The sequence below is a fragment of the Cervus canadensis genome, chromosome 18 (assembly GCF_019320065.1).
Source record: "Cervus canadensis isolate Bull #8, Minnesota chromosome 18, ASM1932006v1, whole genome shotgun sequence".
Taxonomy (NCBI): Eukaryota; Metazoa; Chordata; class Mammalia; order Artiodactyla; family Cervidae; genus Cervus; species Cervus canadensis.
Genome location: NC_057403.1, coordinates 6551446 through 6577312, shown reverse-complemented (window position 1 = coordinate 6577312; position 25867 = coordinate 6551446). Strand labels below are relative to the sequence as shown.

Sequence of the window (25867 nt, the reverse complement as noted above, 5' to 3'; positions counted from 1 at the left end):
TAATCGACATCAGAGAATTCATGCTGGGGAGAAGCCTTATAAATGTACAGAAAGTAACAAAGCCTTTAATCAGCGCTCAAACCTTATCCATCATCAGAGAATTCATACTGGGAAGAAATTATACAAATGTACAGAATGTGGCAAAGCCTTTAATCAGAGTTCAAACCTTAATAAACATAGGCGAATTCATACTGGGGAGAATCCATACAAATGTAAAGAATGAGGCAAAGCTTTTAACTGACACTCAAAGCTTACTTGCCATAAAATAATTCATAGTGCCAAGTAGTCTTACAAATATAAATAATGTGGCAGAGCCTTGAAGTGAACCGCCACCTCACTCAGCATCAGAGAGTGTGTGCTGGAGAGAGACCCTACAAATGTAATAAGTGATGAAAGAGGTTTGTCCTAAGCATGCACATCAGAAAATGCCGGAGGGGTCATCCTGGGAAGAACGTTTAATGCTGTGAGAAATGTACAAAACGAATTTAAAAACTCAGGTCTAAATAAATATCAGAGAGTTCATCAAAGATAGCATTCAGTCAATAACCCTTTTCTGGTACTACTTTAAATCAGGATATTATAGAAAATAATCCATAGTTAAAACACTTAGAAAAGTTATTTGTTACTTGGACCATAGGATCAAGGTGAGAGATGTTGGACAATATAATTATTATCATTGTATCCTTGTTCATATTGACATTATGTGAAAATAAAATTTAATATAACTCAACTTTCAAATTACTACAGGCTAGACCTTTGTTTCTAGTGTGTATGTGAACTAATATGCTTTTTTAAAAACTAATATTCTTGATCTTTGCTGCCTCAAAGTTAAACAAGACCCTTCTATATTAGGTGGAAACAATTTTTATCTACTTTTCTATGGACTGTTAAGGATCTTGTAATGTGAAATGTATAGTGGAAGTCTAAATGAAGGTGATGACTGTCATTGTTTAAAACATCCCTCTATGTCACCATTAGGTAAGTGTTCAGAGAATAATTCTTTGTATTAAAGTAAGAGAGTCTAAATTTTAAATAGGTGTGCCAATGGTTTTTTATGGATATAAAGATGGCAGTTCACTGAAATCTTGATGCATGTTTATAACTGCAATAACTAGAAGTCATGAATTTTAGTTGACATGGTAGCAATCAGGAAATCTTCACAGATACCCAAGAAAAATATATGTAACCTTTTCCTGAAAGGTCATGTAATGAATGTACATCCTTGTTTACTAAATAATGGCTCTCTCTGTTTTGTAAACCATAAATATCACATTTCTCTGACCATTGTATCAGAAGAACAAGAATGTTTCCAAATGCTTGTAATCTGTATTTTGATCAAAGATTATAAACTTTGGAAAGTTTTATTTAGATTATGTGTGAACTTACTATATGTTAACTAATAAAAGTGAACGGCTTTTCATATATTAAACTTGATGTATAATTGATGAAGCAATTGATCAGCAACAAGCTTCCAGGTGGTTCACTGGTAAAGAACCTGTCTGCCAATGCAGGAGACACAGGAGACGTAGGTTTGATCCCTGGGTCAGGAAGATCCCCTGGAGAAGGACACGGCAACCCACTCCAATATTTTTGCCATGGGAAATCCCATTGACAGAGGAGGATGGGTCCATGGGGTTGCAAAGAGTCAGACACAACTGAGCATGCACACATGTATTCCACCACCAATGTTAACATTGATACAAGCATTAGCATCCCCCTCGTTTTTTTTTTTTATAAGTCGTCACTAACTGATGGTGAATAGAAAGTATCTGTAACACAGTAGGATGACATCTCATGGGGCTTCCCAGGTAGTGCTAGTGGTAAAGAATTTGTCTGCCAATGCAAGAGACATAAGAGATGCTGGTTCGATCCCTGGGTCTGGAAGATCCCCTGGAGGAGGGCAGGGCAACCCATTCCAGTATTCTTGCCTGGAGAATCCCATGGACAGAGAAGTCTGGCAGGCTACAGTCCATGCGGCCACAAAGAGTTGAACACGTCTGAAGTGACTTAGGATGCATGTAGAATGACATCTCATAGTAACTCCTCTTTTTCCACTGGCCATGACCCTCAAATAACTTGAGATCATATTTTCCATAAATGGTACAGTGCATCATTTCCTCGTTTTTAACTACTGGGACATTATGATGGTTACAATATGGATTGCATAGGAGTATTGATGAGAGTTACTTACACTGACCATAATATTACTGCCTTAGCATCATTTGTGTAGACTGGTGGCCTGCACGTGCCTTTGACACCAGTTATTCACATAAGCACACGTGCTAGATAACAGCCTGCAAATTCATAAGCAAATGTAAATTTCTCATAGGTCTTCCCTAGCAGCCTTTATAACCAGCCGTCCTCCTAAATCCCAGGTCCTTCTATTTTGATTTACTCATTCATTTATTTCCGGCTACGCTGGGTCTCTGTTGCTCTGCGGGCTTTTCTCTAGGTGTGGTGCACGGGCTTCTCACTGCGGGGGCTTCTCTCCTTGTGCAGCGCGGGCTCCAGGGCGCACACTTCAGCAGTTGCAGCTCCAGGGCTCCAGAGCGCAGGCTCAGTACTTGTGGGCACGGGCTTAGCTGCTCCGCGGCCCATGGGATCTTAATGGCCGGGCATGGAACCCGTGTCCCCTGCGTTGGCAGGAGGATTCTTAGCCACAAGGAAAGTCGTTAATTCTCGGTGAGGATGCTTCAAGTTCTCCAGGCAGCCTTGATGCAGAGACACACCTGAGAAAAGGCTCTGGGACATGAGGGAGAAACATTCTAAAGCTCTGATCTTGACCATCATCAGAATAAAAAGGGAAAAATTTAGCAGTTGAAAACCACCTCAATAGGCAACATCAGAAGTAGAGAATGAAAGGTTTATAAACTGTTAATGCAGGGCATTTCAGGAGGAAAAGCAGACGTAGCCTCTGAGCCAGGACAGACGTTTTACCCGAGAAGCGGCCATTTCCTCCTCTTTTCCTCCTGCCCTGGGTCGTTTTCTCCTCAAGGTCCTGGGGAAGAATCCCCTCAGCTTCCTGAGATTACACCTTCCAAGGCGTCAGCAGGGCGCCTTCGCCTGCTCCCCACACGCCCACAGGCAGGAGGAGCTTGAAAACCCGAGAAGGCCCACCTCTCCTGGCCTTGTCTCAGGAGAGATTCAGGACGATCAGCTCCTCCCGGAGACGCACCGTCAAGCCCTCCTTTGTGTCCACACGTGTTCGCTCCCCGGATTCCGCCAGCACGGGACCGGTGAGCGGCACCGGCGTCCGCCTCCCGACCCCGGCCCAGCAGACCCCGCCGCCCCTCCGGGCCTGAAGCTGGCGCTGAGCCCTCGCAGACGCGCGGAAGCCCCGCGTTCAGCCCGGGCCTCGCCGGGAGCCGGAAGACGAGCTGCGCGGCTGCTCCCCCGGGACCAGGGGCCGGAGTTTGCGAGGAGGGGCCTCCTGGGCCCCCAGATGAGAACCGCTTCCCTGAAGATGTTCTCTGCAGCCTTAAAGTGGATACAAAGCCTCCCCAGTCTAAGAAGTTGTGAGCTGGTCGGTTTGAGGGGAAGCCGTGAGCCGGCACGTTGAACGAGCCCCTGTGGGTGCTGACGCGGCTCCTGTAACACCCGTCTTCCGTGGCTCTGAGCCGGAGCCATCGCACACAGCACCCCTGGGAGCCCTGAGCCGGCGCGGGCGCGGGGCTGGAACCTCTGAGAACGCCGGCTCCTTCCGCCTGATGCCCGGGAGGGGCTCCTCCTGGGGGCGGCCCTCCGTGGCCTCGAGCTGCGCTTGGGGAAGGGGAGGCGGAGGCGAGTGGAGGACAAAGTCAGATGACGCCCTTGGCGGGGTGAGGCTTGCTCTCCCAGATCTTCCAAAGTTACCCCGAGTCCCGGGCCCTGTCTCCCCCTCCCCTCCCTGGGGCCACGTGCTTCCGTGCTCAGGAGCTCAGCCGTGTCCCGCTCTTCTGCGACCCCGTGGGCGAGAGCCCTCCAGGCTCCTCTGCCCTTGGGGTTTCCCAGCAGGAATACTGGCGTGGGTTGTCATTCCCCTCAGGGGATCTTCCTGACCCAGGGATCGATCCCGCGTCTCCTGGGTCTCCTGCATGGCAGGCGGATTCTTTACCACTGAGCCACCTGGGAAGACCCCTGGGGCCACAGGCATTCCCAAAATGATTTGCATTGTGACCACCTATCCATAGGTGAGGGGGCCTCCATCTTCAGAGACCCGTGGACGCCAAGGTATTTACATCACAGCTTTCTCTGAAAATGAACCAAAGGCAGTCATGGAGGATGGATTAAAATGTGAAGGGACCAAAGCCTTTGGACATGATGCCTTAAATGTGTATTTGATAATACACAAAGGAAGTAGTGATCAATATTAAGTGATAAGGCACATTGTAACTGAATTTGAAGATGAGAGTTTTTTTGGTGTTGCTGCCTTATTGTATGTGTGTTTCTACATTTTAAGAATTGTTTGGGGGATTTCTCTGGTGGGCCAACGGTTAAGAATCTGCCTTGCAATGCAGAGGAGGTGGGTTTCATCCCTGGTCAGGGAACTAGGATCCCACATGCCACAGGGCAACTAAGCCCATGCTCCCACAACTAGGACCTGACTCAATCAAATAAATAAATATTTAAAAAATAAAAGAATTATGTGGCTGTATTTTGTTCTCTCCCTACTCTTTACCTGATATTTTATCACATCTATAAAGTGCATTAATGAGGTAAAAATAAAACAAGGGAAACATGTCCATTCTTTAAATATTATTTGAGAGCATTAAATCTTTTTAAAAAGACCCTATCAAGTGTGCATGCCCCAATAACAATGTATTTTTTAAAGTTTAAAGATTTTTTTTAGAGAAGGTTTAGTTTCACAGCAAAATTCAGAGAAAGGTACAGAAATTTCCATATGCTTCTTATTCCCACATACATATAACCTCCTTCTTTATCATCCTCCTCCACCATAGGGGTACTTATGTTACCACTGATGAATCTATAGTGACATCATAAGTATTTAGGGCCCATAGTTTACCTTATAGTTCACTTTCAGGGTTGTACAGTTTGTGACACTGGAGAAACATATAATGACATGTATCCATTATTTATAAGCTTTGAATTTATTAATAATCAAACTTGATAAGCTTTCCATTTCTTTTTGTTTACTTTTTTTTTTTTTTAAAGGAAACTCCATACTGTTCTCCACTTTGACTGTACCAGTGTACATTCTTTCTACCAGTGATATTCGCACCAAGGAGGGTTCTCTTTTCTCCAGACCCTCTTTAGCACTAGACTTTTTTGATGATGGGCATTCTGTTGTAAGGTGATATCTCACTGCAGTTTCAATTTGCGTTTCTCTAATAATTAGTGATCACCTAGTGAAAAGGGGGTGAGAGTCTCCAAGAATTAAAACTAACTTTATCTGTAACAAAGATGTACATTTGGCTGTCAGGGAATTCTCCCCACCCTTGGAACCAGCATGGGAATACTAGCTCAAAAAGGAGTAATTGAAGTAGTTCTGTTTTTTTTAGGGTTTGTTTTTTTCTTTTTTCTCAGCTTGCTTCTGGGTTTAATTACTTTTGGTTACCTTTCAGACAATGGAGAAGGAAATGGCAACCCACTCCAGTATTCTTGCCTGGAGAATCCCGTGGACAGGGGAGCCTGGTGGGCTGCAGTCCATGGGGTCACACAGAGTCAGACACGACTGAAGTGACTTAGCATGCATGCATGCAATAATTAGTGATGTTGAGCATCTTTTCATGTGCCTCTTGGCCATCTGTATGTCTTCTTTGGAGAAATGTCTGTTTAGGTCTTCTGCCCATTTTTTGATTGTATTGTTTGTTTTTTGGATATTCAGTTACATGAACTATTTGTAAATTTTGGAGACTAATTCCTTGTCACTCACAAATATTTTCTCCCATTCTGTGGGCTTTTTGTTTTATTTGTGGTTTCCTTTGCTGTGCAAAAACTTTTGAGTTAAATTTGGTCTACTCAGCGATCAGATCTGTGGGTCTTAGCCTGCACCCAGCAAAGTGAAGGAAGAGATAATGGTAAAGAAGAGAGAAATTTCCCAGGATTCCAAATACATTTTTGGATAAGAAGATCAATTCTATTGCAGAATCTCTGGTGGCCATCCTTCCAGTTCTCTGTGAAGGATATTTGCCTTCTGAGCTAGAGTTTCCTGCATAGAAAAATGAGGCATGGGCCACATGTGTTACACCAAATGAAATTTAATCTTGTCCACTTATTATTCATTTCCACAGAGATATATTACCTTCTTGTTTTCATTTTACTAAGAGATTTCTAAGATTTTAATATACAAATTTTAAAGAGCTCTTATATATATCATATGATATCACTTATATGTGGAATCTAAAAAATAATTGTACAAATGAACCTATATATGAAATAAAAATTGAATCACAGATGTAGAAAACAAACATAATTACTGAGGGAGAAGTTGGGGAGGGATAAATTGGAAAATTGGGATAGACATATATATGCTGAAGTAGTGAAAGTGTTAGTTGTCAGTCATGTCTGACTCTTTGTGACCCCATGGACTGCACTCTGCCAGGCTCCTCTATCCATGGAATTCTCCAGGCAAGAATTCTGGAGTGGGTTGCCATGCCCTTCTCCAGGGGATCTTCCTGACCCATTCCTTACCATATGAGCCACCAGGAAAGCCTCATATACACACAGCTATATGTAAAATAGACAACTGACAAGACCTCCCACACAGCACAGAAAGTCTACTCAGTACTCTGGGATGATCTATACAGGAAAAGAATCTAAAAGAGAGTGGATAAATGTATACGTATACTGATTCACTTTGCTGTACTGCAGAAACAAATGCATCATTATAAATCAACTATGCTCTGTAGAGTCTTGCCCCAAGGCCTCAGACATGGAGCCCAGAAACAAGGTCATCTCTGGAACTGTCTGAGCCCCTTGGTCATTGTTGTTCAGTCGCTCAGTTGTGTCTGACTCTTTGCGACTCCATGGACTGCAGCACACCAGCTTTCCCTGTCCTTCGGTATCTCCCAGAGTTTGTTCAACTCATATCCAGTGAGTTGGTGATGCCATCCAACCATCTCATTCTCTGTTGTCCCCTTCTCCTCCTACCCTCAGTCTTTTCCAGCATCAGGGCCAGTGAATTGGCTGTTCACATCAGGTGGCCAAAGTATTGGAGCTTCAGCTTCGGAATCAGTCCTTCCAATGAATATTCAGGGTTGACTTCCTTTAGGCTTGACTGGTTTGATCTCCTTGCTGTTAAGGGACTCTCAAGAGTCTTCTCTAGCCCCGGAGTTCGAAAGCATCAATTCTTCGGCACTCGGCCTTCTTTACAGTCTAACCCTCACATCCATATGTGACTGCTGGAAAAACCCCTTTGTAACCATTGCCAAAAGCTCTGCCCCCACCCCCTTCCATCATCACCAGCAGACTTAACACCAAATTAGGCAAAAATGCCCATCCTGGTAGCCACTATAGTGCCCTATCCAATAACCTAATGCTAGCCTTCCAGCAGGAATTTTCTTTGTCTTGAGGCTGTAAAAATCAGGTGCTAACCCAGGAAAAGCACAGTCTCTCTCCAGCCAGCTGCATTTGTAGCACCTTCATTATCTCTGCTCCCTGCTCTTAATAAATGCATCCCCTTCTGAAATACTCTGTGTCTGGAAATTCTTTTTCAACCCACACTGAGACTGCCCCGACATACTCAAATAAAAAATTAACTTAAAATGAATAAAATAAAAGCAGAAAAAAAATCTGAAAATAAAAGAGCTCTGATAAATGAGTGAACCACTGCTATGAAGGTCTAGACAGCATACTAAAAAGTGGAGACATCAGTTTGCTGACAAAGGTCCCTATAGTCAAAGCTATGGTTCTTCCAGTAATCATGTATGGATGTGAAAGTTGGACCCTGAAGAAGGCTGAGGGTCAAAGAATTGATGCTTTCAAACTGTGTGCTGTAGAAGACTCATAAGAGTCCCTTGGGCAGCAAGGAGATCAAATCAGTCAATCCTAAAGGAACTCAGCCCTGAATAGTCATTGGAAGGACTGATGCTGAGGCTGAAGCTCCAATACTTTGGCCACCTGAGGTGAAGAGCTAAGTGACTGGAAAAGAGCCTGATGTTGGGAAAGATTGAGGGCAGGAGGAAAAGGAGGTGACAGAGGATGAGATGGTTGGATGGCATCACTGACTCAATGGACATGAGTTTGAGCAAATTCAGGGAGATGATACAGAGCAGGGAAACCTGGAATGACTTAGCAACCAAACCACCATAGGCAAGAAAGGACTTAAACCTGACTTGGCTGGTAACAAATCTAGCACATTTAATCACTGTGATATCTGACAAATCCAGGTAGCTCTGTTCTCTCAATAGTTTAAATAGATATTGAGCTCTCTTGGTAATGTGTCATTATATTTTGGGCTTCCCTGGTGGCTCAGTGGTAAAGAAACTTCCTGCCAACGCAGGAGACATGGGTTCAATCCCCAGGTCAGGAAGATCCTCTGGAGAAAGAAATGGCAACCCACTCTAGTATTCTTGCCTGGGAAATCCCAATGACAGAGGAAGCTGGTGGGCTATAGTCCATGGGGTCACAAAGAGTTGGACATGACTTACAACTAAACAACAACAACAATTGATAGTAGAATATTTTTAGATGAGTGAAAGCATCATGGTATATTTGAGCCTGACTGGGGCTATCTGAAACTCATTATTATAAATGTACACTTTTCTTATGTGCCGATTCATTTTCTTCAATAGGGAAAACAGTCTCATCAACTTAACAGATCAAAGACATTTTCAGGAGGTAACAATTACTGTCTCCATCAAGCACTTCGTATACTCAGAGATAAAGCAAACAATTTTATACCAGGAACTGTCATCTGGGTTCACCATTTCTGCACAGGACTCAGTGACTTGTAGATTCATCTTACTCATTACTAGAAGCAGAAGGTGTCATAGGCACGCACACCTGCAATAACCCTGAATTTAATCTATGCTTTCAGTAAACGAGGCGGAACTTCAGACTGAGTTCAAAACTACAGTTCTTAAGGACTCCCCTGGTGCCACAGTGGATAAGAATCCACCTGCCGGTGCGGGGACACGGGGTCCATCCTTGGTCCAGGAAGGTTCCACACGTCCTCGAGCAGCTAAGCCTGTGTGCCGGCACTTTTGAGCCTGCTCTCTAGAGCGGCACACCAAACTACTGAACCCACATGCTGCAGATACTGAAGGCTGAGCGCCTGGAATCTGTGATCTGCAGCAAGAGAAGCCACTGCAATGAGAAGCCTGGGCACCACAGCAAGGAGCAGCCCCGGCTGACCCCAACTAGAGAAAGCCTACGCAGCAATGAAGACTCAGTGCAACCAAAAACAAACAAATAAAAGAGAAAACCCTACGATTCTTAAGAAAATTAAAAGTCTAAGCTGCATTGTCACTCACAGTCAATGCCAGGAATCAAAGTCATTGTGGATTACATTAAATTATAAGTTCAGAGCGGTCATGGATGGCTGTTGGATCTCTAGTCCTGGCCTCTCTTTACTAGTCCAGCTCAAGAGTCAGAATCCTTCTTTCCTTCTGTGTGGCTTTGGCAATGGACTAGATTTGAACCCTAAAGAATTTCTTTTTTTCTGAAATAACCACTTACCCCTGATATTCCTTGTCTGTAGACTCTTCCTCTCAGATTGAAATAGAAAATCGGAATCTGACTCCTTTCTGTTGCCAGTACACTCTGGGAGGAGGTGTGCTGGTTTGAAAATCAGCACCTGTGTTAGATGAAGGCTGTCACACCCCTAGATATGCATTTGTGATTCCGTGACCTCCCCTTCCCTCAGAATTGCGATTATCTTTTCACTTTTAGCTGCAATGAGAAGGTAGGCTCATGGAACAAAAGCATACTTGTGTAAAACTTGTAATTAACTTTCTAAAAACTGTTAATTACCCTCCACCAAAAAACTACAATCAACTTGTTATTCCCAAAGAGACCACTGCAGTGCCCTGAGAGGCTTTTTCTTTTATGCGATCTGGGGAGGCAGACAGGTTCTCATATGGAATGAGCAGGAAATGCTGAGCTGACAGCTGAGAGCCTGGCAATGAAACTCTTGTATTATGCTGACTTCTCTGTTCCTCTGAGAAATTTTTCTACCCAACAGTGAGTTCTTTGCTGATCTGTCAGCTTCAGCATCACTTAAGTATGATCAGAGAAATAGAACCAAAGTGCCTGAGGATTTCTAAGCCCTATAATTAAAAGGAAGACCAGGTTTCTGACCCTGCACCACTGCGTTGGTTGCTGCAGTGAGCCCTGACTCGAGTCAGCAATAAACTTCCCTTTTTTGCGAGTTGCATTGTTTTGGAAGCCTTCTCTCTTCCCACTCGGGGATTCCGACATCGGGCATAACATTTGGGGGCTCGTCCGGGATCCCTTGACCGGGGAAGGAGAACACTTTCAGGACAGAGGGGAAGGATAAATAATAGCACCGGTGCTCAGGCAGTTCAGGAAAGTCCAGTGTAAAATCCGAGGCCCTGCTGAGAAGCAGGAAGGTATCTGCAGCAGGAGAAAGCTTTCTATAAAGGGGGAACGGATTGGACGTTCCAGCCGGTGCAAGACCGAGGCCAGCGAGCGCGCTGGAAGGCTGCCGGCTCTGTGGGAGGGGGAGTTCCTCTCCTGATCCCGAATCTGGTGAACAGCGGACGCCATTCGGTAAGGTGAATCTGCTACTAGGAGGCAAGAGAATTCAGGGGGCCCGAAAACCCAGCGCTGTGTCGTCGGCCGACATTTATCTGTCCATGTGTTCGTCTTCGGCTCTCTGTGTTTGTGTGTGTGCCGGCATTGTCTCTGGTCTCCCTTTTCTGGAAGCCTAGGGAAAAGTCCTGTAACGCCTGGGTGTCTGTAGGTGGCAGGAGACGTCGGTAAGGCCACCCCTTTTGCCTCCCTTTCCCGCCTCCTTGTCCTCCTTCTTTCAACCTGGCTTCCTTTCCTCCTTTTGAAATCTTTGAAGACATCTGAAGTTTTGTGTCTCTATAGAAGGTTTTCTGAGAGACTGTATTCTTGTATTTAAGGGAGTGTCTGATGAGGACTGCCAGGTTTATATGTGTGTGTTTTCACTCTGTTCTGTGTTGTGATTTGTGACGGCCATTTTGCTTTGTCTGGCCACCATTTAGACCTGCCGCCATTTTGTTAGAACTTGATTTTCTTTTCCTGTGCCGTGAGACCACGGCTCTCAGGAACACTTATCTAGACCATCTCTAACTCCTGAGACTGAGAGAGAGAGAAAAAAAAAAAAGCCTTTAAAAATGTTATTTATTTCAACTTTTTTAATAAACTAGTAAATTTTATATTGTAATATCTAATTCATGACCAAGCTTAGAAAATGAAGCTAGATCTTGCACTGTGTCTGTCTAAATATGTTTTAGTATGTCTTTGTCTCTGGAAAATATTTTTTAGGTTAATTTGTAAATGAGCTCTATTTAATCGGCTTAAAATAGGGGGTAAGCACATACAAATCAAATAATTCTAAATTAAACAAGAAATTCCAGGTTTAGGTGAACTGGGAAATATTCACTACTAAATACCTGATATTAATGTTTGTTTGTTGACCTATCTAATATAGACATGTCTTAGAGTAATTAACATCAAGTAGAATATTTTCGTTGTACCTAGGTTTAATATAAGTTAAATATTATACCTATTACAAGTTTGTCAACAAGGAAATTACCTTGAGTGAAAAAACTTCTAAAAAATGTAAATGAGGTATAAGTTTGTATATAAACTCTATTAAGAATAATTATTCTTTAAGAATATATGTCTACAATGGTCTCTCCAGATTGGTGTAACTTGAATTTCTAAGGGTTGTGCTAAACTAAGTATTGGAAGTCTATTAAATAATTAGGTCATTTCCAAATGAAATAAGATTTTGAAACATTTACTACTAAACACTGATTTCCTTTTACAGAAAAACTAAAGAGATTTGGGACTATAAATGAATAATGTTCGATGTCATCCTAAAATGTTTTAAGAAAGCAAGAGTTTTAGAAACTATCACTGGTATTTATGCTCACCAATCTATAAAATTCTAAAATAAAAGTTAGCTCTTGATTGCTAAAGGAAAGCAGGAAGTGTGCTTTCAGTAAAGTATGAAAAAATACTAAAAAGAGTTATGCATGATCAGAATTTTCTAAAATTGGATTACAATTAGTTAGATAAGTGGATTTTGTTAGGAATGACATGGTTGTAAGAAAACTGCTTAGAGCTAATTAGGTCCAAGATGGCTGAGCTGACTTTCACTAGACCTTGAGCCTTGGTATTTACGCCCATTGTGACATATCAACAAGCTAAATGATACACCCATCAACATTGACTAAATCTGACCAAATGTTCTAAAGCTTTTAATTGATCTTTTTGATAAAACTTCCTAAATCGAATTCTTTTGAAGTTCCTTTGACATCTAGCTAACTTTGGGGTGTTTCAGAGGGCCCCTGAAACATCCCAAAGAGGGATATCAAACTGTTTATTTGGTTGGTTTAATTACATGAAAAAGATTAGCAAATGAGTAATAAATCTGCTCATGTTATAATGTATGAAAAATTACTAATACAGATATCCTAGAAAGTATACGGAGTTCTTAACATTTTGATACATCTTGGTGTTCTAATGAGAAACCTGATGACTTCACAAAAGTTAACAAAGGACTGAATGAACCAGCGAATATGCTTATAATTTTTATGGTTTCTATCTGAGAAATTACAGGTTTAAATCGTGTGTTTTCCGGGAATAGGAAAAACCTTCCTCTCAAACTAGTTATAAAAATAATTTGGTAAAATTACACGTTATAAACAAAACAATTATATTTTCTCTCTATCTGACTCCTCCAGAAATTTGAAACTCTTAGGTTTCCAGTAAGTTTATCAAATGAGCTAAGAGGGTTATCTCACTAACAGGTACAAAAATCTCAAGGAATTTTTGAGACCTTAAAAAGAAAAGAGTTCACCTAGATTTGTTAGGCAAAATCTATGATAAGCCTTTGGTGTGAGTTTCCCAGCCCTGTTTTATATTAAAAGTTCAGTCTTAGATCCAATAAGTGTTTCAGCAAAATAAAATGTCTATGATCAGTTATGGTTATATAAATCATCAGACCAAAATTAGTGAAAACAGACCTATTTTGCAAGCAGACTAGCCTTAATTTGGTTGTACTTGATAAAAATGAGGGTAACTTTAGGGAGAAAAAGATATTTCAAAAAAAATGTTAAATCCCAGTAAAAAAAAAAAAAAAGAAAGAAAGAAAGAAAAAAAAAGAAAATAAAAGGAAAACCATGATGACAGAATTTTTTTTTGACAGAAATTTTTATGTTAAAAATTATTGTATATATTTGTCCACCTCAATGCCAATTAATTTGCAAGTCTGGGTGGTGATAAAGATGTTTCCCACTAAAATATATTTTACCAATATGGACCCATCCCCAAGTAGTTACAGAAAATCTAAATAGACAAATATCTACAGAAAGACGGAAATTTATAAATTTCTCCCTCTAAAAGTACCCCCAATAGTAAGTTTTAACAGATGCTGTCTTGTTCAGTTGCTCAGTCGTGTCCGACTCTTTGCGATCCCATGGACTGCAGCACACCACGCTTCCCTGTCTATCATCAACGCCTGGAGCTTGCTCAAACTCCTGTCCATCGAGTCCGTGATGCCATCCAACCATCTCATTCTCTGTCATCCCCTTCTCCTCCTGCCTTCAATCTTTTCCAGCATCAGGGTCTTTTCCAGTGAGTCGAATCTTTGCATCAAGTAGCCAAAGTATTGGAGCTTCAGCTTCATCATCAGTCCTTTCAGTGAATATTCAGGGTTGTTTCCCTTTAGGACGGACTGATTTGATCTTTTTGCAGTCCAAGGGACTCTCAAGAGTCTTCTCTAGCACCACAGTTTGAAAGCATCAATTCTTCGGCACTCAGCCTTCTTTATAGTCCAACTCACATCCGTATGTGACTACTGGAAAAACCCTAGCTTTGACTACACAGACCTTTGTTGACAAAGTGATGCCTCCGCTTTTGAATATGCTATGTTTGTTTTGACTGTGTGGATCCCAACAAACTGTGGAAAATTCTTAACGAGATGGGAATACCAGACCACTTTACCTGCCTCCTGAGAAATCTATATGCAGGTCAAGAGGCAACAGTTAGAACTGGACATGGAAAAACGGACTGGTTCCAAATTGGGAAAGGAGGACCTTAAGGCTGTATATTGTCACCCTGTCTACTTAATTTACATGCGGAATACATCATGCAAAATGCAGGGCTGGATGAAGCACAAGCTGGAATCATGATTACTGGGAGAAATAACAATAGCCTCAGATATGCAGATGATACCACTCTTATGGCAGAAAGTGAAAAGGAACTGAAGAGCCTCTTGATGAAAGTGAAAGAGGAGAGTGAAAAAGCTGGCTTAAAACTCAACAATCAAAAAACTAAGATCATGGCATCCAGTGCCATCACTTCATGGCAAATAGATAGGGAAGCAATGGAAACAGTGACAGACTTTATTTTCTTGGACTTCAAAATCACTGCAAATGCTGACTGCAGTCATAAAATTAAAAGACACTTGCTCCTTGGAAGAAAAACTATGACCAATCTAGACAGCATATTAAAAAGCAGAGACATTACTTTGCCAACAAAGGTCCATCTAGTCAAAGCTATGGTTTTTCCAGTAGTCATGTATGGATGCGAGAGTTGGACCATAAGGAAAGCTGAGTGCCAAAGAATTATTGCTTTTGAACTGTGGTGTTGGAGAAGACTCTTGAGGGTCCCTTGGACTGCAAGGAGATCAAACCAGTCAGTCCTAAAGGAGATCAGTCCTGAATATTCATTGGAAGGACTGATGCTGAAGCTGAAACTCCAATACTTTGGCCACCTGATTCGAAGAACTGACTCGTTGGAATAGATCCTGATGCTGGGAAAGATTGAAGGTGGGAGGAGAAGGGGACGACAGAGGATAAGAGGGTTGGATGTCATCACTGACTCGATGGACATGAGTTTGAGCAAGCTCCAGGTGTTGGTGATGGACATGGAAACGTGGTATGCTGCAGTCCATGGGGTCACAAAGGGTCAGACACGACTGAGCGACTAAAAGGAACTGTCATAGCTTTTCTCCCAAGGAGCAAGTGTCTTTTAATTTCATGGCTGCAGTAACCGTCTGCAGTGATCTTGGAGCCCAAGAAAATAAAGTCTGCCACTGTTTCCCTTTTTCCCAGATCTAAGTCTGGGAAAGTATAATAACCTCTGTCTAGTGGTGTTAGTCCTCTGTGCTACCCAGAAACTCTCCTAACTCAGGAGGACAGAATTTGATTTCCCAGATTCTCAGAAACCTACTGTATTTGCCACATTCTCATCTCTGTCATCTGTTCATCAGAACACTCCCCCCCTCCACTAGCAGCCTAAGACTTTGGAGGGATCAAAGAGAGCTTCCTTGCAGTTTCCGCCATGCATTTCCAGAGAGCTCTCATGTGAGCTCTCAATGGGTTGTGTGTTCCTCACTAAGGAAAAGCAGCATCACACACAGCATCTGGGGCTTCCTTGGTGGCTCAGTGGGTAAAAAAATCCTTGTGCCAATGCAGGAGACACAGGTTCAATCCCTGATCCAAGAAGATCCCACATACCTTGGAGCAACTAAACCCCTGCACCGTAACTATTGATTCTGTGCTCTAGGGCCCGGGAGCCACAACTACTGAGCCCAGGAGCTGCAACTACTGAAGCCTGTGTGCCCTAGAGCCTGTGCTCCGCAACAAGAGAAGCCACTGCAATGAGAAGCCCACACACTTCAAGGAAGAGTAGCTCCCCTCTTCGCAGCTAGAGAGGAGCCCCTGCATGCCGCAACCACAGAAAAGCCTGGGCAGCAACGAAGACCCAGCACAGCCAAAAATAAATAAATAAATAAAAATTTTAGAAAAAGCATGTTCTTGCATATCTTGGTCAGTTATAACTGCCTGAATGAAACCTCTACAACTTGATGTTTTTCCCCTTTTATCTCACTTAAGTGATCAGAAATTTTCATTCAAATCTCCTAAGTGGCATCAATTTCTTCAGTTAACATTAATTTCTCAATGCATGAGAAAAATTCAAAAGCACTCATAAATTCCGATCGAGTCCTGCATGGATGACACACGTACGTGAGAACACCAAGAGCTCTGTAGTCATAACACAGACAAGGAAGGCTCGAGACTGTGAATGGTGTAGCAAAAATACCTACAAGGAAAATACAAAAACTGGAGATAACTCAGCAATAAAACACGTAGATTTTTCTCCTAAATTTAGGGTCTCAGTTGTGCAACAAGACAGCAGGTACCCTCTCTCCACACGAGGAATTCTTCATCCTGTGTATTTTCTATCTCTTACTTCAGATTACAGCCTCGATCTATTGAATTCTTTTTCTTTTTTAAAACTCATTGTATTTATTTATCTTTGGCTGTGCCAGGTCTGCATTGCTGTGTGGTCTTTTCTCGAGCTGCAGTGAGGTGGGGCTACTCTCTAGTTGCGGTTGTGGGCTTCTCATTGCGGTGGCATCTCTTGTTGGGGAGCAGGGGTCCCAGGTGTGTGGGCTCAGGAGTTGCAGCACGTGGGCTCTGGCCACAGATTCTTGGTTCCAAATAGGAAAAGGAGTACGTCAAGGCTGTACATTGTCACCCTGCTTATTTAACTTATATGCTGGGCGGGATGAAGCACAAGCTGGAATCAAGATTGCTGGGAGAAATATCAATAACCTCAGACATGCAGATGACACCACCATTATGGCAGAAAATGAAGAAAACTAAAGAGCCTCTTGATGAAAGTGAAAGAGGAGAGTGAAAAAGTTTGCTTAAAGCTCAACATTCAGAAAACTAAGATCATGGCATCTGGTCCCATCACTTCATGGCAAATAGATGGGGAAACAGGGAAAAGAGTGGCTGACTTTATTTTTCTGGGCTCCAAAATCACTGCAGATGGTGATTGCAGCCATGAAATTAAAAGACGTTTACTCCTTAGAAGGCAAGTTATGACCAACCTAGACAGCATATTAAAAAGCAGAGACATTACTTTGTCAACAAAGGTCCATCTAGTCAAGGCTATGGCTTTGCCAGTGATCATGTATGGATATGAGATTTGGACTATAAAGAAAGCTGAGCGCCAAAGAATTGATGCTTTTGAACTGTGGTGTTGGAGAAGACTCTTGAGAGTCCCTTGGACTGCAAGGAGGTCCAACCAGTCCATCCTAAAGGAGATAGTTCTGGGTACTCATTGGAAGGACTGATGCTGAAGCTGAAACTCCAATACTTTGGCCACCTGATGCAGAGAGCTGGCTGATTTGAAAAGACCCTGATGCTGGGAAAGATTGAAGGCAGGAGGAGAAGGGGACGACAGAGGATGAGATGGTTGGATGGCATCACCAACTCGATGGACATGGGTTTGGGTGGACTCCAGGAGTTGGTGATGGACAGGGAGGCCTGGCGTGCTGAGGTTCATGGGGTCGCAAACAGTCAGACACAAGTGAGCGACTGAACTGAACTGGTGAGGGATCTTCCCAGATCAGGGATCGAACCTGTGTCTTCTGCCTTGTTTTTGTTGTTCAGTTGCTCAGTCATGTCCAACTCTTTGTCTTAGTAGGCAGATTCTTTACCCCTGAGTCTCCAGGGAAGCCCCTGAAGTATTTTTCTTTTAATTACAGATACTCTGTAATGTACCCATCAGCTTCACTGTGTTTGTTCACTTCTTATAATTGCCTAAGCAACACGATCACTTATGAAGTTTCCAGATTTTCTCCTGATCAATTGTCACAATAAACTGTTTAACCCTGATGAAGTCAATTATAAGAAATGAAAGAAACAATCAGAAAAAAAAAGATTCTCTTAGTGCTCCTCTCAAATTAAGAAGGAATGGAACGTATTAAACAAAATCAAATTAATATGCTCATAGGGAAATTAATCTCATCTTGAAACTAATTTCTGACCCCCATGAAATTTCATAAAAGCTATTCTTAAAATCCTTGAGCAGATAAGTAAAGTTCATAATTTAGTTCATAAATTTTGAACTAAAAAAAAAAAAAAAACCCCACAAAATAAATTTTTCATAATTAACAGGCCAGCAAGCAAAACAGGATCTGCATGGAAAGAATCTCAAAACAAGGATTCATGAAATATGAGAGAAATGAATTCAACGAAAAGTAAACAAATTAGATTTACTTTATGATTCTAAGGCTTTTAGTTAGTAACTCATCAAAAGTTATGAAATGACCAGTTTTGATTTAACATTTCTGAACGCTGCAAAAGACATGTGTATAAACACATATACCCACACTGCTTTTCTTCTTAGGTTTCACACTCTTAAAATACACCTTCATATATTTACATTTTGCATTCAGTGTAGGTCAAAGCCATGAAATACTGTGTTCCATAAGTTGAGACACAGAACATGTGCAAAGAAATATATAGCATAAAATTGTATAAATGATTCCAGATTTTGATAAATATGGCTTTAATTATATTTTTGTGACTTTCTTAAATTTACATTTGTTAAAAGGAACCTCCAGCAAGAATGGAGAGTCTCAGTTCAACATAAAAGCACAATGGAAATTGATAGAGATGAGTTTATTACTCAAGGTCTTGAGTGAATTAACTACAAGCCTTGAGGGCCCCCTGAGGGAGGTCAAGGCGAGAACCAGGCAGAGAAAGCTGCAGTACTGGGGATTCAGGCTTTTCTAAGTGACACTGGGTGAAGTGCTCTGGGCTCCTCAGGCTGAGTGTGGATGGGTCCATTCAAACCAAAGGAGCAGGATTCTGGTGAGCTCATTGAAGGGAGGCCTGTGAAGTAAGCCCTGGGGTTCAGCAAGACTGCTGATCTCAAGGAAGGTGGTCATCTAGTGTAGGTGCTCACAGAACTGGCTGGTATGAGTTCAAGGACCTGCAGGCTGCCTGCTCCCCAGACAGACGCTGAGGCAGCAACAGCATGGAGCAGTTCAGGGGAGCTCTCAACAGTACTCTGTACGATCCTTCTTATTAGAGCCATCACAACATCCCAGCAGTTACAGAGGGGTGTGGGGAAGGTACACTGTAGAAATTATGGAAAATATGTGACATTATTTGAGGATTAAGGCCAGAAAGGAAACTAATTTCTATAGATGCCATCCCTCTGTGCTAGCAAATAGTTTATGCTCCATTTCTTCCCTGCAACCTTAAACAAGGTGGGAGAGGTTAAAGTTGGTGGTGGGTTAACACTTCATTCCACATCAACTGTAACACTAAAAACCACTCAGTTTTATTAATTAACATATATTAATAGCACATACAGTTGACATAAAACCTTTTACGGTTCACTGTGGGATCCTTGATCAAAATAATCAATTACAAGCATAGAGAAAGATATTCATTCCTTTGATATAATGATCTGAGAAAAGTATTTCTATGGTATACAGAACGGAGGCTAATTGTTTCATAAACAGGAACCTACATTAATCACATGACTTTTCCAGGAAGGGTGTCCAGTACTTTTCTAGGGTATCAGAGAAGATGTCATTATTTCAGCCATGTCAACTAATATTCTGTTGATATTATAAAGATATTACAAAGATATATCAAGATTTCAGTGAACTGTTGATATTATAAAGATACGTCAAGATTTCAGTGATACTATAAAGATATACCAAGACTTCAGTGAACTGTCATTGTTTCATCTTTAAAAAATAAGTGACATAACTAGTGAAATCTTGGAAAAAACCTGTGTTACTTTAACACACAGAATCATTCCCTGATCACTGACGTCATGGTGACCTCCAGGGATGTTTGACTTCAATGACAGAACGCCTCCATTTAGATGTTCACTGTACATTTTGCATTACTGTGTCCTAAATCTTCTAATGAAGAATAAATATAAATCATGCCCTCCTAATACACAAGGGCTTCTCTTATCTTTGAGGCATCAACCATCAAAAACATAAGTTCATATACAGTGATTCTCCTTTAGAGTGAAAGCAGAGAAGAGCAACTGATGAAATGCTTTCTAGTGCACATTCTCTAATACTTATTTAGATTTGATTACTGATTAAGAACTTTCCTACATTTGATTCACATCCTTGATTTCTCTTGGCAGTAATGTTTACATTATGAGAAACTGTTCCAGTTTGGTTATGTCCATCATAACATCCTCTCTGCCCTTCACATGCCCTCGTATGTTCCCAGTCTTTCATTAAAGGTAAATTTAAAAGGTGAAATATTTCATATAATTTTTGATTTTCTATTGGACGTAAATCTTTGAAGCCTGGATTTCTTGGCATCACACACTGGGTGTGCAGAGAAGATGCAGCTGAAAGGGCAAATAACAAGTTCTTCTACTTACTATTCTCAGTGAATATGGTTTTCAATTTACAAAAAACTGATACACCCTTAGCTAGATTAAGAATGAAACAGAGAAGGAAGAAGTCAAGATGACAGAGGATTCGGAAGACATGGAATTCATCTTTCTACACGAATGCATCAAGAATACATCTACAAATGGAATAATTCTCACAGAGTTCCTACTGAACACCAGCAGAGGACCATGGACACCTAAAAGGACAAGGAAGATTCTGTTAGTCAGGTGGGACCAAAGAAAATGAAGGAAAGGGAAGAGGAGAGGAAGTGGGGCGGGACCTGCAGCCCTAGAGGGGAGCTCACCGGGATGGAAGGGAGCCTCATTCTCTGATGGGAAGAGAAGGCAGCACCAGTCAGAGGCAGGCAGGATGGAGTGAGACCTCCGCAGGTGGTACTGACCCCAGCCCTGCTCCCCCAAGCCTGAGAGGGTGTCCACCATTGCACACAAGGGCTGGGTCCTCAAATGTGGGGTTTGGAGAGCAGACCCAGGCAGAGGACTGCTGTTGGCTGTGAGGAGACACCTGAAGGGATGGGAGGGAGGAAGGAGCTCTGCAAACAGGAATGCTTGGGGAGGAAGCCTGAACCACCAAAGCGCAGAGCAGCGTCGTCGAGTGAGGCCCGCAGGGAAGAACCACCACTGCAGCCCCTCTCCTCCTATGCCAGGCCCTCCTGGCCAGGCACTAGCAGGCACTCCCACCGGGTGGGGTGATCTCACGACCCCAGCTGCCACCTCCTCCCCCATGACCCTCCCCACCAGGGTGGACTCCTGTGCTCCAGGGTAGCCCTAGGAACAGGCGCCTGTGGGGGGCCCAAGCGCACAGAGGGGCAGAAAGCACAACTGAGCCCCAGGGTCGTGCATCTAAGGAAGAAAAAGTGAAATCTCACAGCTGCACAGGCCACGATTTTATACCCCCACGAGTGGCTTTGTCAACTCAGCACCTACAGAAAGCCTGATTAGACAATAAGGACTCCCACAGTCCTGAAAGGTGTAGCTTGAGGAACTGTAGACTCTGTGAGCTTGTACTTGAGGGAGCTGGACCAAGCCAGAGTCGGAGCTGCCCCCATGGCACCACAGCAGTTCCAGCTCCATGAATGCAATCCTGGGCCGTGACTTCAGTGGGTCTATGCTGGTGACCTGGTGAAAACAACATCTGAGAGACACCAGGGCCATGTGCCAGCATGCCCATGGTTGAGGTGGGGCCAAGGGCAGTGCCAACTAGGGTCTATAGGAGCTTGCACAAGGCATGGAGGTGACGCACAGAACACTCCCCGAGGAGAATGGCCCCAGAGCAGCAGTGATTTGTTTCTACTGTATATATGAACTTATGTTTTTGATGGTTGTTGCCCAATGGTAAGAGAAGCCCTTCTATATGAAGTGGGAATCATTTACATTTATTCTCCAATTTATAAGATTAAGAACACAGTCATGTTATATACACACTAAACCTATGAATGGAGGTATTTGTCACTGATGTCAAAACCCTCGTGGTCACCATGATGTAAGTGTTCAGGAAATAATTCAAAGTAAGACATAAGTTTGCTCTAAGTTTTCAATAATTATGTCAGTTGCTTTTTAAGCATAAAAGAAGGATAGTTCATGAAAATCGATGGTATTTTTATAACAGCAACATAGAGAAATCATGCATATTATCTGGCAGGGTTGAAGTAAGGACACCTTCTCTTCTATCTGATGTAAGTATAGAAAACTCTTTCTGGAAAAGTCATATTAATATAATGAATGTCCATCCATGTTTACTAACTTAGCCTCCATTTTGTAAACGATATAAATCACACTCTCAGATCATTTCATCAGAGAAACAGGACAGTTTTTAGAAGCTTGTAATGTGTATTTTAATCAAGGATCAAACAACAATTGGAAAAGGTTTTAATCCATCTGTGTAAAATTAATGTATCTTAATTAATAAAAGTGAATGGTTTTTCAGTGTTACAATTGATGTGGAATGAAGGAAGGGTTAATGCACCACCAGCATTAACCTCTCCCACCTATTTAAGGTTGCAGGAAAGGTAACATAATGATAAACTATTTGAAGCACAGGGGGATGACATCTGTAGAAATTAGTTCCTTACTGCCATTAAACCTCTCATAACTTCATATGTTTCCCACCATTTCTACGTTGTATCTCCTCTTTCATTTTTATCTACTTGGACATCGTGGTGGTTCTAATAAGAAGGATCATACAGAGCACTGTTGAGAGCTCCCCTGAACTGCTCCATGCTGTTGCTGCCTCAGCGTCTGTCTGGGGAGCAGGCAGCCTGCAGGTCCTTGAACTCACACCAGCCAGTTCTGTGAGCACCTGCACTAGATGACCCCTTCCTTGGGACCAGCAGTCTTGCTGAACCCCAGGGTCTACTGCACAGGCCCCCCTTCAGTGTTACCCTCAGAGCTCACCAGAATCCTGCTCGTTTTTGTTTGAATGGATCCATCCACACTCAGCCTGTGGGACCCACAGCACTTCACCCAGGGTCAGGTCTGAACCCCAAGGACTGGAAGTTTCTCTGCCTGGTTCTAGCCTTGACCTTCCTGAATGGCCCTCAAGGCTTGCTGTAAATTCTCTGAGTACCTAAGAGTCATAAACTCACCTGCTGCAATTGTCCTTTGTTCTTCTGTTAGCTAAAACTTTTCAGGGGCACATTTAAGCAAATGTAAGTTTAACAAAGACACAAAAAGAATAATCAAAAGCCATGATGGGAAAATTCTGAACCAAGATTTATAAAATCTTACCCTGTATCATTCTTAGCACATGTGTCTTGTAAGGCTTAAAGGAACTGTTTTCTCATGGCTTTGGCATACTTTGAATGCAATATATAAACATCTGAAGATATATACATAATATGAATTATATAACACACATTGAATACAAGATATAAGTATCTAAAGGTATACATGTTAGCAATGAGAAAACCAAGAAGGAATATGTGAGTGTATGTGTATTCTTACATATTTAACTTAGAGAATTTAGAAATGCTAGATCAAAACTGGTCATTTCAGAATTGCAGATGACTTACTAAAAACTATAAAACTTGTCAATTTGTTGATTAATCTACTTTTCATGGAATTCCTTTCCTTAAATGTCAGTCGGTTATGTTTTTTAAGGAACTTCCACAGTCCACCCACGTGACTGCACCAGCTTACATTCCCTCCAGCCATGTAGGAGGTTCCCTGATCTCCGAGCCCCTTCAGCGTTTATGATATTATTAGTGGGCTTTTTGCTCATTGTTCTTCTGACTGGCATGCGGTGATACATCCCTGTAGCTTTGTTCTGCATTTCTTATTCTTTAGCGGTTGTGAGCATCTTTCTTTTGCCTCCTGCCCATGGAAAAGAGCAAGCTGCCCCACCCAGCCTCAGCAGCTGTGGGGCACAGGGTTAGTCTCCCCACAGCATGTGGAGTATTCCTGGACCAGGGATGAAGCCCTTCTCCCCTGCAGTGTCAGATGGATTTTCCACCACCGGGTGACGCGTCTGTTTAGCTTTTTTTTCCCTTTTGAGACATATGTATATATATATGTTTATTGGAATATAATTGCTTTACATTGTTGTGTTAGTTTGTGCTGTATGACATCGTCAATCAGCCGTAAGTATACCTAAATATTCTCCCTCTTGGCCCTCCCTCCCGTGGTCTCCGTTTCACCCCTCTACTCAGCACAGAGCACCAAGCTGAGCTCCCTGTGGTAAATAGCAGCTTCCCACCAGCTACCTATTTTCACCATCAGTTCAGTTCACTTGCTCAGTCGTGTCTGACACTTTGCGTCCCCATGGAGTGCTGCACGCCAGGTCTCCCTGTCCATCACCAACTCCTGGAGCTTGATCAAACTCCTGTCCATTGAGTCAGTGATGCCATCCAACCACCTCATCCTCTGTCGTCCCCATCCCCTCCCCCTTTCAATCTGTCCCAGCGTCAGGGTCTCTTCAAATGAGTCAGTTCTTCACATCAGATGGTCAAAGTATTGACGTTTCAGCTTCAACATCAGTCCTTCCAATGAATATCAGGACTGATTTCTTTTATCTCTTTGGATCTCCTTGCAGTCCAAGGGACTCTCAAGAGTCTTCTACAATGTTTTACCCATGGTGGTGTACATATGTCAATGGTACCCTTTCAATTGGTCCCCCTCTTCTTCTCCTGCTGTGACCACCTCTGATCTCTATATTTGTGCAAATATTGCCTTAACAGATATGTATGGAATTTAAAATATGGTATTGATGAACTTATTTACTCAGCAGGAATATAAGCGCAGCGGTAGTTCTTAAGCTTTTGCATGTTAAGGTTTCAAGGCATAAAATACATTGACAATCATTCTATGCATTTTACTGCTCTAGCCACACGTTCTGGGAAACAAACTGACTAAGAAGGACAATGCAGATAGTGGAGTGCAGTTTATTACACCAGCGGGGCCAAGGCAGAGTCTCCTCTTAGCCAAGGACCCCGAACAGTTTTTGTGAAAACTTTATATACCCTAAGTGTACTTGCTCAAACCCACCTCCCCAACTCCTTGAAACTAGTCTGCACAAGGTAAAAGAGAGATACGATCAAAGTTAACGCATGATTAATGTGTCACACTAAATAAACAGTGGATATTTATCAACAGGCCTGTGGTCATATCCCAATAAATGGAATGGAATTTACCACTTTGTTCTGTTACAGAGATAATTAATATATTCTTTTAGGCAACAGAGTCCAAGTACAAGTCCTGAGGTTCTTTTATGGGGGGGCGGGGTGGGATCTGATTTTCCATTGGTATGCCATTTCTATAGACACCCTGTCGCAAAGTTCAGAGTCCACTGGGAGGGTGACCATGCGTGTAGCCTAATGCTCACAGCCTGGCCTAAGACGGAGTTCAGCTCTGTCTGTTTCCTCTTTCATTACTAAGTGAAAGAAGCCCATTTGAAAATGCTAGACTCGGCAGCGGCCACAGCGCAGACCAGACTTCACTCGCTCGCAGCTCGCTCCCTGCCCTCTGCAACAATGTCTGACAAGCCCGGTATGGCGGAGATTGAGAAGTTCGATAAGTCGAAATTGAAGAAAACGGAAACGCAAGAGAAAAACCCACTGCCTTGGAAAGAAACGATTGAACAGGAGAAGCAAGCAGGCGAGTGGTAATGAAGCGTGCGCCGCCAGTGTGCACTGTACATTCCACAAGCATTGCCTTCTTATTTTACTTCTTTTATCTGTTTAACTTTGTAAAATGCAAAGAGGTTGGATCGAGTTTAAATGACTGTGCTACCCCTTTTCACATCAAAGAATGGAGAACTACTGACAACGTAGGCCGCGCCTGCCTCTCCCATCTGCCTATGTGGCTGGCAGGGAAGGAAAAGAACTTGCATGTTGGTGAAGGAGGAAGCTGGGCGGGACGACAGTGAATTCTAGAGTAAAAAGCTGGTCCAAGGTGTTCTGCGGGCTGTAAAATAAAGTTTAATCAGAGTGCCATTTTTTGTTGTTGTTGTTCAAATGATTTTAATTATTGGAATGCACAATTCTTTTAATATGCAAATAAAAAGTTTTAAAACCTG

At 42.5% G+C, this 25867-nt stretch overlaps 1 protein-coding gene across 1 annotated transcript; it reads left to right on the top strand.

Moving 5' to 3' along the window:
- The first annotated feature begins 847 nt into the window (after positions 1–847).
- On the top strand, positions 848–25867 carry LOC122421209 (thymosin beta-4-like). Its single transcript, XM_043437079.1, has 3 exons — positions 848–852; positions 3043–3044; positions 25255–25867. Exon 3 carries the CDS (start codon positions 25323–25325, stop codon positions 25455–25457), a length of 135 nt encoding a protein of 44 aa, XP_043293014.1. The 5' UTR covers positions 848–852; positions 3043–3044; positions 25255–25322; the 3' UTR covers positions 25458–25867.